The sequence below is a fragment of the Schistocerca gregaria genome, chromosome 9 (genome assembly GCF_023897955.1).
Source record: "Schistocerca gregaria isolate iqSchGreg1 chromosome 9, iqSchGreg1.2, whole genome shotgun sequence".
NCBI classification, from domain to species: domain Eukaryota; kingdom Metazoa; phylum Arthropoda; class Insecta; order Orthoptera; family Acrididae; genus Schistocerca; species Schistocerca gregaria.
In genome coordinates this window covers 29,706,596-29,721,251 of record NC_064928.1, presented here as the reverse complement: position 1 = coordinate 29,721,251, position 14,656 = coordinate 29,706,596, and the positions used below count along the sequence as shown (strand labels likewise).

Genomic DNA, 14,656 nt, shown 5'->3' with positions numbered 1-14,656 from the left:
AAAGGTGAGAAGAATCTGAAACGATAACACAAATTATTGCAACCATGCAACAGGTCAACTACTGTTACCATTCGGGTGACTGGGAAGTGACCCACTCTCAATCAGGCGCGGACAGATTTCTCTTGTTATCTGAAGAAATGTCGACACCTGTGTTTAAAAAAAAATTAATATTGTTTTGACTAAATGAGAGGCTATTGATTATGGCAATCAATCACCAACATCAACTACTTAACTATATCTTAGGAGAATCATTTAAGATGGGAATGACCATGATCAAGGCTGAGAATGGTGTAAAGTATAATAAAAACGCTAACTCTAAGAATTCATAAGCATTTTAATCCATTTTCACTCTTCAACGTCTTATGGCACAATGTAGTTGCTGTCATTGTGCTCTCACAAAGTGTGCTTTCACGCAGTTCTCAGTTGCCATGTGTACGAAAATACGAAAATAAATGTTTTTCTAGTCTGTACATTGTTGCCAATATTTATAGAAGCATATCACAGGTATATTGATGTTCAATCACATGAAGAACTAAGTGTTTTCTCAGGGTGCTACTAGATGAGAATTTCTTTTGACATATGCAGCAATTGTATGGTTCAGTACGAGTGTGCAGGGTCCAGTATCCCCCAGGTTGCTGACACCCTGTGTTTATTATGACGCACAATACAGCTGCAAGGGCGTTCACCAGTGCGAAACCACAAATGCTGCTTCAAATGCTTGTTTTCCACGAGTGTCTTCTCGCAAACACCACAAATCTAAGCAGGTCCGAAAGCGTGCAACAGCGAATGCTGCTTCAGATAACTAAGTTGTGTGAATGTCTTGTTGCAGACAGCACAGCTGTACGGGCGTTCGCCTGTGTGCAACTGCGCATGCCGCTTCAGGGACATTTTATGTTTGAACGTCTTGTTGCAAAGACCACAGATGTGGGGACCTACATCAGTGTGGAACCGCATATGTTGCTTCAATTGATTACGTTGGATGAATCTCTTGCTGCAAACGGCACAGCTGTACGGGCGTTCACCAGTGTGCAAGAGCGCGTGCCGCTTCAGTGTGCCACGTTCCGAGAATGTCTTGCCGCAGACGCCACAGCTGTACGGGCGTTCACCAGTGTGCACAAGGAAATGCCTCTTTAAATTACTCCTCCTTGCGAATTTCTTGCGACACACACAGCACGAATGATAGGTACATCTGATCATGCATGTGTGATCCTTCAGGCCCCTCAAATCTGCAAACATCTTTTTACAAATGTCACAACTATGCACCAGACAACTTGTACCACTTTTATTCCCGCAGGAGACTTTCTCTTTGGTGGTGTATTGTATGTTGTAGCCTGTTCCTGCAGCCTGTAAAACGTTGGTAACCAAATTCCAGCTGCCATCAAGACTCTTGGCGTCCTCGATGCCAACGGGGCTGGTGCTGCATAAAAATGGAGAAAACTGTGTCAGAAAGTATTGTCATAACAGTGCAAATCTAGAAATAAAAAATTATATTACCATATGGGAGGTCATCTTATGTCTCAAAGTTCCCCACAAACGCACATTGTATAGCATAGTCTGCAAACTGGATCACACATTAGGAATACACAGTATTAAATTAACAGAATATTGTATGGCGTTCTGAAGATGCAACAGAGAGATTTGAGTCCATATGTACTCGAAATTTAGAGGCTTAAAATTTGTCACACGGTACTTCACAGAAGCCAGGTATAAAAAAAATTCATTGACAGTGGGATTACTGAAAAGTGAAAACACAGGATGCCACAAACCATAACCATTCCTTCAGCAGACACAAGAAATTGGCTGATGGGGGCCACAGAACTTTAATGTATAGCATGTGAACTTGTACATCAAAGTCTATATTCCACAAGTCACCTATGGTGTGTCGCAAATACGAAACTTCATATATTCCTTTTTTTGTAGATCATAGATATATTGGGGCATGCTAAGACTTTTTTCTCAATTATCCTAACAAATAGAATTCACCAGTGACAAGAAAGACTATGAAACATTGTTTAAACTACCATAAACGATGCCAGCTTGGTTGTGGAGCAGTAGATAAAATGTTTCACAAAGTAATGGACCGTCGAACACACGTTCCACTATGAGATGCCTACTTACACCGCGACAGACCTGGAATAAACTACTTAAACGACAGTGGGTGGTTACAGGAAGGTCGACCTGGGAAATGGTTTGGTGCTGCGATTTTGAGTTGTCATAGGTCGTTTATTAGCGACACCTTCCCACACACTAGAGACTATAGATAGTGTGGTGTAAATCCAGGGTCCAGAGGCGCATAAAACACCACTGTCTGCTTTCAGCAATGAGTCTTAATTCCGTCTGCGGCGGCCAGGTCGACTCCAATGTGCCTGTAGATGATTGGTGAGAAGCCATAGAGACGGTGGCTTTCAAGATGCATACCTATCGAATTCATGGAATCGTGATTTCGGAAACTATGGGATGTGCGGGATACAACAAAAGAAGTGGTTTGATAATTGTTAGACAATGGCTTGATACTACCCAAAACGTGCCAAGAACAGTCCAGCCATCATGCCCAGAGGACCAGCATCAGGCACACCTCCTGCTGGCGATGATGGACATGACTTCAGGATGAGTTAGTCATTTAACACCTCTCACGTCATTTAACAGTTTCGCATTCTTGATACATATCAGACTGGAGCTTTATTGTGTTACACCTACTATTTTCGACAGTGTATTTGAAAAAATCTGTAAACGGTCTACAGTTCACAGAAAAGGTCCAACTGGACATGAATTGAATGATGTTAATTGATGTGAAATGTTTGATTATGACTGTAAAAATAATCAGTTTCGTCTTGGCAATTACATTCAGGGTGAGAGTATGTAAATGGAAAGTTTAGTTTGCTTGAATTGAAAACTCACACAATTTCGATTCCAATAACGAATTAAGGGAGCCAGTTGCCTTAAAATGTAGAGGTAAAGAAACAGATCAGAATATAACTGGAGAGAAAAATACCACAGGATGTCCCAACTAAACAGAAACACAAACATCAGATGAAGCGAAATGTGGCACAGAAAACCCAAAAGTGCTGCTTACCAATTTATACCCGAGGGAAAATTTGAGAACATATATTAGTAAATTGACCATTGAGTTTTGCTATGTTCCGTGTTACGTCAGGATTCACATTGTATTATGCTAACTTTAATCTGTTGTGATGGGAATTTATTGAACTATGTCATGTTTATATTTCGGTGCATATTACATGTTTCTTGCTGAAATATTATTGCACCATTAACAAAGCCGTTTTTAGGACAGACACTTTGTGAGTTATGAACTAGGAACTAGGCTGTGTATTCCTTCTTTACACCTTTTTGCCTTTTGGACAACATCATTGCCCTACATTTAATATGTATCTGTCTCAGTTACCTTTTCCTTACAGTGCAATCTCTTGTGGGTGCATTACTGAAAACCCAGGAGTCTACCTACGTAAGATGTGTTTAATTTTTCACTATTATAATTTTTTATTTTATTAACATATGATCTTAGGTTATTACCCATACTATATCTCAAGTATCTACAGACACCAAGAAGAGGTCACAATGTAAGTACAAGGTGTTCCACAAATGTTTTAATAAACTTTGAGGAGTTGTAGAGTGTGTCTCGAGGAACAAATCGAGATTAGGAACCCACGTTCAGAAATGTCATCCAAAGATGCTACAGAGCTGGTGCCTGCTAGCAGGCTACCCATTTGCAGCATCTGTGACTTTGTACACTGACGGACCATAGACACAATGTCTTGCAATGCAGTTTCTTATTCAGTGATCGCAACTGATTGCCACGATGTCCAATGGAGAAGATAATGCTAGTAGCTGCGTAGAAAGACCTTATTTCCTGTAAATGCTATTCTCAGTTGTCCCAGTCAATGACTGTTTCAGACACGGGTACTATCTGCACTTTCTTTTTCTCCTGAACCCTCTAAAATATCCAATATTTTTGGTATGCAGGAGAAAAATACTCTCCAGATGGAAATGTGTGTCCGAAACTGGCGCACATCGAGGCAACTGTGCACACATTCATAGGAGTCTGAGCAGCAGCCAGCTTCACCTTCTCCGCTGGCGACGATTCCAGTCAGTCGTGATCACTGGATAACGAAAATTGTTGCGAAATGTTACACCTGTGCCGACCGGGGTGGCCGAACGGTTCTAGGCGCTACAGTCTGGAACCGCGCGACCGCTACGGTCGCAGGTTCGAATCCTGTCTCGGGTATGGATGTGTGTGATGTCCTTAGGTTAGTTAGGTTTAAGTAGTTCTAAGGTCTAGGCGACTGATGACCTCAGCAGTTGAGTCCCATAGTGCTCAGAGCCATTTGGACGATTTGTTACACCTGTGGTGCGGCAGCGTAGAAAGTCACATTTCCTGTCGATGGGGTGATCTAGCGGTTGGTACTGGCGCCTAAGGTTTCGATGTTCCGTAGCGTGTTTGGGTGATATTTCCGGACACAGGTCCCTATTTGTTCCTCGGTGCGCCCTCTACAACACCTCGACGTTTGTCACGTTGTGTGTTATGTGCTTACGGAGAAGGAACCTCCAAGCAATGCATAACTCTAGATCAGGTTTTTATTTTCTTTCATAGCTCATTCAGATACAGTGAGCTAAAACGATCTTCTCAATGTCCTGTTACTGTCGCTGGAATGGTAAAAATACGATTTTGAATCGTAGGTGACAGGTATCACTCGTACGAAAGTGTAACACAATTTGGAGCCACTGGCTACATTTTGATTTAACAGCAACAAGAATATATGTTTCGTTTTGTTGAACGAGTGCGTGGAGAGTACACACTAACTGCATGTGGCTGTTGTCTCTACCCCTTACGGACGTTTCCGTACGGTGTACCACTATTCGTCGCATGTTTGAACTCCCGACAGTAAACAGAGTGCGCCTGTCACACCTGCCCCCACCTGTCCTGGGACGCGGCAAGCTTCTCCAGGCGACTGTCACAATGGCTCAGCTTCAGTTTCAGTTTCAGTTTTAATGGAAGACAGGACCTCAAAAGGAGTTGCTACGAGGACTGATTTTGCAGCACACAGGACTCATAGTGCCGCAGCATAGTACTTGAGGCTAATTTGATATCTCTGTTAGGTGACTCACAGCAGCACAACTAACAGACCCACTTAGAGCAGCTTTTTATTTACTTCACAGCAGTCAGATCGAGTTCCACCTAACCAAAAACTGGGCAATTACTTGCAGTTTTATTGTGATTATCTTACTTTAAATTAATCTCACATTGTTTAATTTAGAAACACTTACACTATGCAGGTAAAATCTCTTTACACACTGAAGCTACAATTGCTATTTTAGGATATTACGTTACACCTACACTATGTGATCAAAAGTATCCGGACATTCCCCAAAACATACGTTTTTTCCTGTTAGGTGCATCGTGCTGCCACCTACTGCCAGGTACTCCATACCAGCGACCTCGGTAGTCATTAGACATCGTGAGAGAGCAGAATGGGACGCTCTGCGGAACTCAAGGGCTTGGAACGTGGTCAGGTGATTAGGTGTCACTTGTGTCATACGTCTGTGCGCTAGACTTCCACACTCCTAAACATCCCTAGGTCCACTGTTTCCCATGTGATAGTGAAGTGGATACGTCAGGGACACGTACAGCACTAAAGTGTACAAGCCGACCTCGTCTGTTGACTGACAGATACCGCCGATGAGTTGACGAGGGTCGTAATGTGTAATAGGTAGACGTCTCCCCAATCCATGACACAGGAATTCCAAACTGCATCAGGATCCACTGCAAGTACTATGACAGGCGGGAGGCGAGAAAACTTGGGTTTCATGGTCGACCGGCTGCCGTAAGCCACACACCAGGCAGGTAAATGCCAAACAACGCCTCGCTTGGTATAAGGAGCGTAAATATTGGACGATTGAACAGTGGAAAAACGCTTTGTGGAATGACGAATCACGGTACACAATGTGGCGATCCGATAGCAAGGTGTGGGTATTTCGAATGCCCGGTGAACGTCATCTGCCAGCGTGTGTACTGCCAACAGTAAAATTCGGAGGCGGTGGTGTTATGGAGTGGTCGTATTTTTCGTGCAGGTGTTGTCTTGCGTGGCACTATCACAGCACAGGCAGGACTACATTGAAATTTTAAGCACCTTCTTACTTCCCACTGTTGCATCTTTCAATAGACGATCGAGCACCTGTTCATAATGCACGGCCTGCGGCGGAGCGGTTACACGACAATAACATCCCCGTAACGGACTGGCCTGCACAGAGTCCCGACGTCAATCTTACAGAACACCTTTGGCATGTTTCGGAATGCCGATTTCGTGCCAGGCCTCACCGACCGACAGCGATACCTCTCCTCAGTGCAGCACTCCATGAAGAATGGGCTGCCATTCCCCTAGAAACCATCCAGTACCTGATTGAACGTATGTCTGCGAGAGTGGAAGCTGTCATCAAGGCTAAGGGTGGGCCAACAGCATATTGAATTCCAGTATTACCGACGGAGGGCGCGACGAACTTATAAGTCATTTTCAGCCAGGTTGTGTGGATACTTTCGATGACATACTGTAGCTAGAAACCTCAAATGAAATGTTTTCCTTATGCTGACTGCAATTTTATGACTAGAAGTTATATTTTGTCGAGATAATATCCACTAGCAGACCATTGTGATACACACAAAAATAGTGTAAATTTACATTTGAGGACAACGTTCACTGTGTTGTAGGAGAAAACTAGCGTAAACATTGTGCCACACACAGTTGTAATACACACAGAAGACATTATTATGGCATACCATAACCTTATTTTTTCAGACACATAATTACAACGTACAAGTGCAAAAGCGGATACTGAGTAACTTTGCAATAAGCACGACTGTCTGCATTACAAGTAAATGGTGACGGTGTCCTGAGAAGATATATGGTACGAAAATACACTGCCTTAAATGAGAACTATGGTCTGAATAAAGATAGTTCTGTCAAAATATTTGGTGTGCACAAATGAAAATCGTAAATGATGACATAGTAAAAATTACGTTTTCACAGGAACTGTCCAGCTACACAATTCTAAAATTACAAAATATTTTATGGTGGAACTTATCATGTACTCGACTGAGGATATGACACGAAATATGAGTACAATGATAGAATATCGTACTTTACAGTAATTTTCTCCGATACATACGCACCCATAACTAGAAGTTGGCTTACATTTATAAATAAATCTGCAAAGTAGGCGGATTTGCATGTAACTGATTTAGTGAGACATTGCAAATAGCAGTAGCAAAAATGGAAACTGCTGCAGCAGTTTTTTCTGTACAAAGCACCGAAATTCATGGAATACTATCACTGTAAATCTTCCGTGTCACACGCATAACAAAACAAAATTTTGAAGAAAATCGTAGAAGCTGAAGATTGAAAAAGCCTGGTTCAGCCTTTGAGTAACATTGCCTTAACAAAAACTACTAATACATAACAGATGCAGATGTCTTGCACACAGACGAAAAGTATGCAGAAAACTCAGCCAGTTAGAAATTCTAGAATTCTAGAATTCTAGAATTTAAGAAGCAGATGTGTATATCCCCACACCTATTATTAAATGAGCAAACCCAATTCAATTATTCACCTCTTCTAGGTGATATCACAACCCATGAATAAAAGTAAAACTTCAGGCTCAGTCCATCAGTAGATAAAAAGTTCTAGGCTGATGCATAACTTTATTCCTAGGTATGTTTAGTTGTATCAGCGTAATTGCTGAATTGTGTAATTCCAGATTTAGTTTGTCAAAAATGGTCACTGACGTTAAGCCATGGATAGATCCATTAAGAAGTTGAGAAGTTTACCTTTGCCTTATCATCATGTTTATCTTTGCTTTCTCATCTTTAGAATCAGTAAGGTATTTGAAAACAGGCTTATAATCCGAAACCTAGGTTGTGCAGGAACCATATTAAAATTTGCGAAACAAGACAAAAAACTGTTTGTTTAGTTAATTCACAATGTTTCACCAAGGACTCTCTGTTGATGAAATTATAATGATTTATCATTACTTTATAAGAAATTGTCCCTGCCCAATAGTTTCAAGTCATTAAAATGTCAACTTTTGTCTTTTACGCCCCTGCTCGACGTGTCACAAAGAAAAAAATTACACCTTCTATTTTTAACACTTGATTTTTAACGCAGCAAGTGCACAAATTTGGCTTTTATCGGTGTTTAGGTCATACTGAGAAAATGAAACGCCATCTCCTGGCAACATATTGTGGATATCCCCATTATGGTGCGTCTAAAGCTCTTTCCTCAATTTTCTGAGATTGTTTTCCCATTAAGGAGCAAGATCGATGTTACAGTTACTTCTCAAAGAAGATAAACTGCGCTTTATACTCTACAACGAGGTAAGGAAAATAGTAAAGTACACTCCTGGAAATGGAAAAAAGAACACACTGACACCGGTGTGTCAGACCCACCATACTTGCTCCGGACATTGCGAGACGGCTGTACAAGCAATGATCACACGCACGGCACAGCGGACACACCAGGAACCGCGGTGTTGGCCGTCGAATGGCGCTAGCTGCGCAGCATTTGTGCACCGCCGCCGTCAGTGTCAGCCAGTTTGCCGTGGCATACGGAGCTCCATCGCAGTCTTTAACACTGGTAGCATGCCGCGACAGCGTGGACGTGAACCGTATGTGCAGTTGACGGACTTTGAGCGAGGGCGTATAGTGGGCATGCGGGAGGCCGGGTGGACGTACCGCCGAATTGCTCAACACGTGGGGCGTGAGGTCTCCACAGTACATCGATGTTGTCGCCAGTGGTCGGCGGAAAGTGCACATGCCCGTCGACCTGGGACTGGACCGCAGCGACGCACGGATGCACGCCAAGACCGTAGGATCCTACGAAGTGCCGTAGGGGACCGCACCGCCACTTCCCAGCAAATTAGGGACACTGTTGCTCCTGGGGTATCGGCGAGGACCATTCGCAACCGTCTCCATGAAGCTGGGCTACGGTCCCGCACACCGTTAGGCCCTCTTCCGCTCACGCCCCAACATCGTGCAGCCCGCCTCCAGTGGTGTCGCGACAGGCGTGAATGGAGGGACGAATGGAGACGTGTCGTCTTCAGCGATGAGAGTCGCTTCTGCCTTGGTGCCAATGATGGTTGTATGCGTGTTTGGCGCCGTGCAGGTGAGCACCACAATCAGGACTGCATACGACCGAGGCACACAGGGCCAACACCCGGCATCATGGTGTGGGGAGCGATCTCCTACACTGGCCGTAAACCTCTGGTGATCGTCGAGGGGACACTGAATAGTGCACGGTACATCCAAACCGTCATCGAACCCATCGTTCTACCATTCCTAGACTGGCAAGGGAACTTGCTGTTCCAACAGGACCATGCACGTCCGCATGTATCCCGTACCACCCAACGTGCTCTAGAAGGTGTAAGTCAACTACCCTGGCCAGCAAGATTTCCGGATCTGTTCCCCATTGAGCATGTTTGGGACTGGATGAAGCGTCGTCTCACGCGGTCTGCAGGTCCAGCACGAACGCTGGTCCAACTGAGGCGCCAGGTGGAAATGGCATGGCAAGCCGTTCCACAGGACTACATCCAGCATCTCTACGATCGTCTCCATGGGAGAATAGCAGCCTGCATTGCTGCGAAAGGTGGATATACACTGTACTAGTGCCGACATTGTGCATGCTCTGTTGCCTGTGTCTATGTGCCTGTGGTTCTGTCAGTGTGATCATGTGATGTCTGACCCCAGGAATGTGTCAATAAAGTTTCCCCTTCCTGGGACAATGAATTCACGGTGTTCTTATTTCAATTTCCAGGAGTGTATTTGCATATTTCGTTCAGATGTGTGTGAAATCTTATGGGACTTAACTGGTAAGGTCATCAGTCCCTAACCTTACACGCTGCTGAACCTAAATTATGCTGAGGACAAACACACACACTCATGCCTGAGGGAGGACTCGAACCTCCGCCGGGACCGGCCGCACAGTCCATGACTGCAGCACCTCAGACCGCTCGGCTGATAGCGCGCGGCTGCATATTTTGGTCTGTAGTAAAGACACACAGACACAAAACACCAACAGTGGTCCTTTTCTTCAGATTTGTGAGATGGTCGGCCGCAGTGGGCGAGCGGTTCTAGGCGCTACAGTCTGCAACCACGCGACCGCTACGGTCGCAGGTTCGACTCCTGCTTGGGCATGGATGTGTGTGATGTCCTTAGGTTAGTTTGGTGTAAGTAGTTATAAGTTCTAGGGGACTGATGACCTCAGAAGTTGAGTCCCATAGTGCTCAGAGGTATTTGAACCAGTTGTGAGATGTTGGAGTGTCTTACTATGAAATACATGTCTATGTGAACCACTACAAAATAATCTGAACTATGAGTTTGCTTCTACAATTGTCAGGCGTCCAGCCTGGTCATATCGTAATTATTCCTCCAATCGCGGAGTAATTACGATATGACCCGACCGTACGTTCTACAGTTTAGAAATACGTCGGGCAAACATCAGACCGCATTTCGCGGATCACTTGCGAAATTAAAGGGGAACCAAGCTGATACAAAAAGAAATCTTCTTCTGCTAGTAGATGTGTAATAGCACATATTTGTAAAGCCATTCTCATTTCCCTGCCACCTAAAATAAGAAGCTGATGTCCAAAAACGTTATCATTATTCTTGTAGGTAATGGAGAAAACAAGATATTTATGTCGACATATAATAGCTCAAAGTTATACAAACAGGAATGCATGCACAATGTAACGGTAGCGCAGACTGAATTTATCACGAAGTCTCAGCCTCCCACACGAGTCGGGGGCTCTGACAGAGAGGCGCAGCAGGTGGCGCAGCGCCTGCCTGGATCAGCGTGCTGCTCGTGGGGTGGGGTGGGGTGGGGTGGGGTGTGGTGGAGCCGCGCAGTCCGTGGTCATTGCGAGCGAGTTGCAGCCAGAAGCGGTGGCTTTATCTGATCCAGTGCGACCGTGGCGGGTCCACTTTTGATCATGTGCAGAATGTATTGCTGCCCCTACAGTCCGTCGTGCGGTCGCTACAGTGCCTTAGACACTGGATCATTGTATGTGTGGACTTGTCTAGCTGCGCATAAACGAACGACTGTCTTTCCAACTAGGTTGCAGGCATTGTCGGTCTCATTTGGAGTATATTTTCTCTCGATAGGGTGGCGAAGTTCGAGACGGTGATTGTGTCACTAACCATACTTCTCAAATGGTTCAAACGGCTCTGAGCACTATGGGACTCAACTGCTGTGGTCATCAGTCCTCTAAAACTTAGAACGACTTAAACCTAACTAACCTAAGGACATCACACACATCCATGCCCGATGCAGGATTCAAACCTGCGACCGTAGCAGTCCCCATACTTCTCCAGGTACATTTGTCCATATACCTGTTCCTCCGCTATACATTCCAGATTATTCTTAAATTACGTTCGTGGACCTAAAAACACGACAGGTAGTGCCTCTGTCAAGTTTAGTGTTGTGTGGTGTCTCAGTACTGCTGTGCCTTTAACAGCCGATGAAGGTGCTTAACTATGCCCTTTGATGCGGGATGGTGTGCCATAGTGTATATGCATTTCGTACGTAATAATGTGGTCAATGCTCTGAAGATGCAGGCTTCCAATTGCTGTCACTGATCAGTGGTAATCGTGAGTGGGGCACCGAACCAAGCAAAACAGTCATGAAAAAATGTTTATATTCCAGTTTCTGCCGTGATGTCCTTCACTGAAAACCCCTCGGGCCACCTGGTGAACCTACCAGAGTGAGGCAATAACTGAAGCCTTCCTATGCTGTGAGTGGGCCTACAGTGTCAATACGCACACGTTCAGAACGCTCATTTGGCGGAACAAGTGCACCTAACAGTGTCCTGATACACCGTGTGATTTTATTCCTCTGGCACGCCACACACAGCTTTACCACCTTTCTGCAGTCTACGTCGATACCTGACCACACGATGCTCCATTTGACTAATCCAATAGCGCCTCTTACTGCCTGGTATGCCAGACTGTGCACTGATGCTTCTGTTTGAGCTCTGCATTGCTCTGGCAAAAATGGGTCTATCTTTTCTTCTAGTACGTCACAATATAACTCCACGTTTGCTTCAGGTGATATCACAAACTGCAAGCTCAGTCCCCTCGACTGTTGCAGTACATAATGCAACTCCGCATCACTTTGTTGCGCGTTGAGCTGTCGCATTTTTCAACATTTGCACACGTGAGGCGTCATCTGCTACTGCGTTCACTGTTTCTACACGTGGAAGTGCGTCTGCTGGAACATTTAGCTTCCCTTCCACGTAAACAATACCGGTCGCGAACTGGCTGACACAATCTAAGAGCCACAACTGCCTAGGAATGCTTTCTCTGGTTTTTCCTAAAAGCAGTAGGTAAGCGGCTTATGGTCCGTATAGGTGGTAAACTGTCGTCCTTCCAATGATGGTCTGAATTTTTTGACTGCATCGTAAGTGGAGTACAGGCCGCGGTCGTATGTTGCCCAAAGTCACTGAGATGACAACGACTTAGGACTGTTGAATGGAATGGGCTACCAATACCGATTCATGTGTGGCTCAAGTGCAGCCCCTACTGTTCCGGCCTAACGAGAGGAGCAAGAAGGGAAGGGCACACCAGGCGGCGACGCGACGGCGGCCCACGCTCTGGCCTCGGCTGCACGCTACTAGCAGAGCACTGCGGTAGCAGTTACGTGTCATCCACACCAAGGACTTTGATTCACTCCATGTCGCCCGTCGCTTGCAACACAATTGTAAATCCAAAATTAAGTATTCTATATCTTCTTTATTGTAATAAAAACTATTAATGTGATTTGCTTCGATTGTTGTATAGCATTCCGAGCATGTAGCATGATTTAGGCGCCCTATAGAAGTGGCCAGAACCCGACATTTGTCGACGAGGACTTAGCAACCAACCCCGTACCTGACGGCAACGGACTTTTCTCTGTATTTTTTCTGGTGCCTTAATTTTCTTTCCTTTACTTTGCATGGGATTTTTTTGCTTTAACAGTTTTTTGTCGTTTTTGCTAATCAGTGTTTTCAGGCGGGTGTTGCAGAAATTTTCTTTGGTTTCTTCATTTATTTGCTAAAACACTGATCAGCCGACACATACGATGAATATTGTGTTACTGCAGCACAAAACTACGAAAGGTGGCATGGCAATGAAGGACACGAAATGCTGTCCACTGAAGATGCTTCAAAAGAGAGAAGCGCGTCTGGTCTAAATAAGTCGCTTATTACAGTTGCAGAAGAGGAATATATTTCAATACCTTTGGTAAAACTGCTACTGTGGAACAAAAACAAGAAAGAGAACATGATTATCATTGTGTATGTGCCGTACCTTTCATTGATTGAAGTGTTTTAAAATAAAGCCAAACGCGCCCGGTGTAACTAAAACTTTTATTACAGTCGCGAAAGACGGAATATTTCTCAATATTACATACGACACCTATGTGGTACTGAAATTAAATGAGATAATGTTATACAGTAAATTTGATATGAAATTTAGGTATCTTGTCCACATTTCATTCTCAACATTGTGGCAACTAAAATCGACCATACGACAAGTATACTCTATGGACTTTTACATCCGCAAACTCTTCAAAATTTCGTGCAATGGTTTACTACATTTAATGCTGCACAATAACTGGGTTGAACATCGAAACAAAATTAAGTCATTTATAGGGGGAAGGTATCAGTCAAGAAGATGTGTAAAAATCTAATTTTTGGGCCAAATAGTTTTTGTGAAATCGAATGATAAAGTGTGTCAAAGCAGTCGGAACACCATGTGTCTGCACAGGCGAGCAGTGCAGTGATGACAAAATCGAGCACAGCGCGGAATGGGGGAGCACGTCTCTGTAACAGCGAAAGGGTTAATGAAGAGACAAAGCACTAGAAATTTCAAAAAACTGCATTCAAACGCATAAAATTCGTGAAGTAAGACACTTCGATATTGCTTTTAAATAAAGAAAATATTAAGCACCGCACAAGGTTTGACTCTACACCTCTCACTTACTATCCCAACGCCTTAACCGTTACGCTAGCGCAGCTCGTCCTGCAATGTAGCTCCATGAGGACTCTAACACGTCATGTACAATACGGACAAACACTGCTGGTATGCCTATGAATTACTCGCACTTCGCCGAAGTACAATAGGAAATACAGTAGAACCCGTCTAAGCCGACCTTGGATGGTCCGTCACTCTGGGTAGTTCGACCATGCTGAGGCTCGCGAGACTTTGCCGACTGTCGGGCCATTGTTGCGGTGTCTGTCGCTGTGCGTATTGTTATACTGTACGTTATTGTGCACTTTCATGCTTGGTTGGGACTAAAAAACGTCGTTGTTTGCTTTATTCCGTGTTCTCTACAGTACTTATTACTGTAGATTCATTCTGTGTACCGTTGTCTGTTTCTCAACATGTCTGGATTCAAACGTAAACACGTAACTCTTTAACTAAATCAAACATTAGCAGTGCTACAAAGACTGGACGAAGGAGAATCGCTCCAAAAAAATTGCAAAGGAACTGAATGTAGGTGTTACGACAATTAAGAATTGGAGGAAGAATCGGAAAGACGTTGAATCCTATACAGTTACGAATGATGGTGAAAACACTCTGAACAATCGCAAAACATTTAAAAAGCCTAAACTTGAA

General features: G+C 44.2%; 1 protein-coding gene across 1 annotated transcript in view; it reads right to left on the bottom strand.

Moving 5' to 3' along the window:
* Positions 1 to 316: 316 nt before the first annotated feature.
* Positions 317 to 14,656, bottom strand: part of LOC126292122 (gastrula zinc finger protein XlCGF17.1-like) — a 139,781-nt gene continuing 125,441 nt past the window's right edge. The window contains exon 6 of the mRNA XM_049985953.1: positions 317 to 1,417. Coding sequence (XP_049841910.1) covers positions 757 to 1,417 — 661 coding nt within the window. The 3' untranslated portion in view covers positions 317 to 756. The remainder of the gene's footprint in view (positions 1,418 to 14,656) is intronic.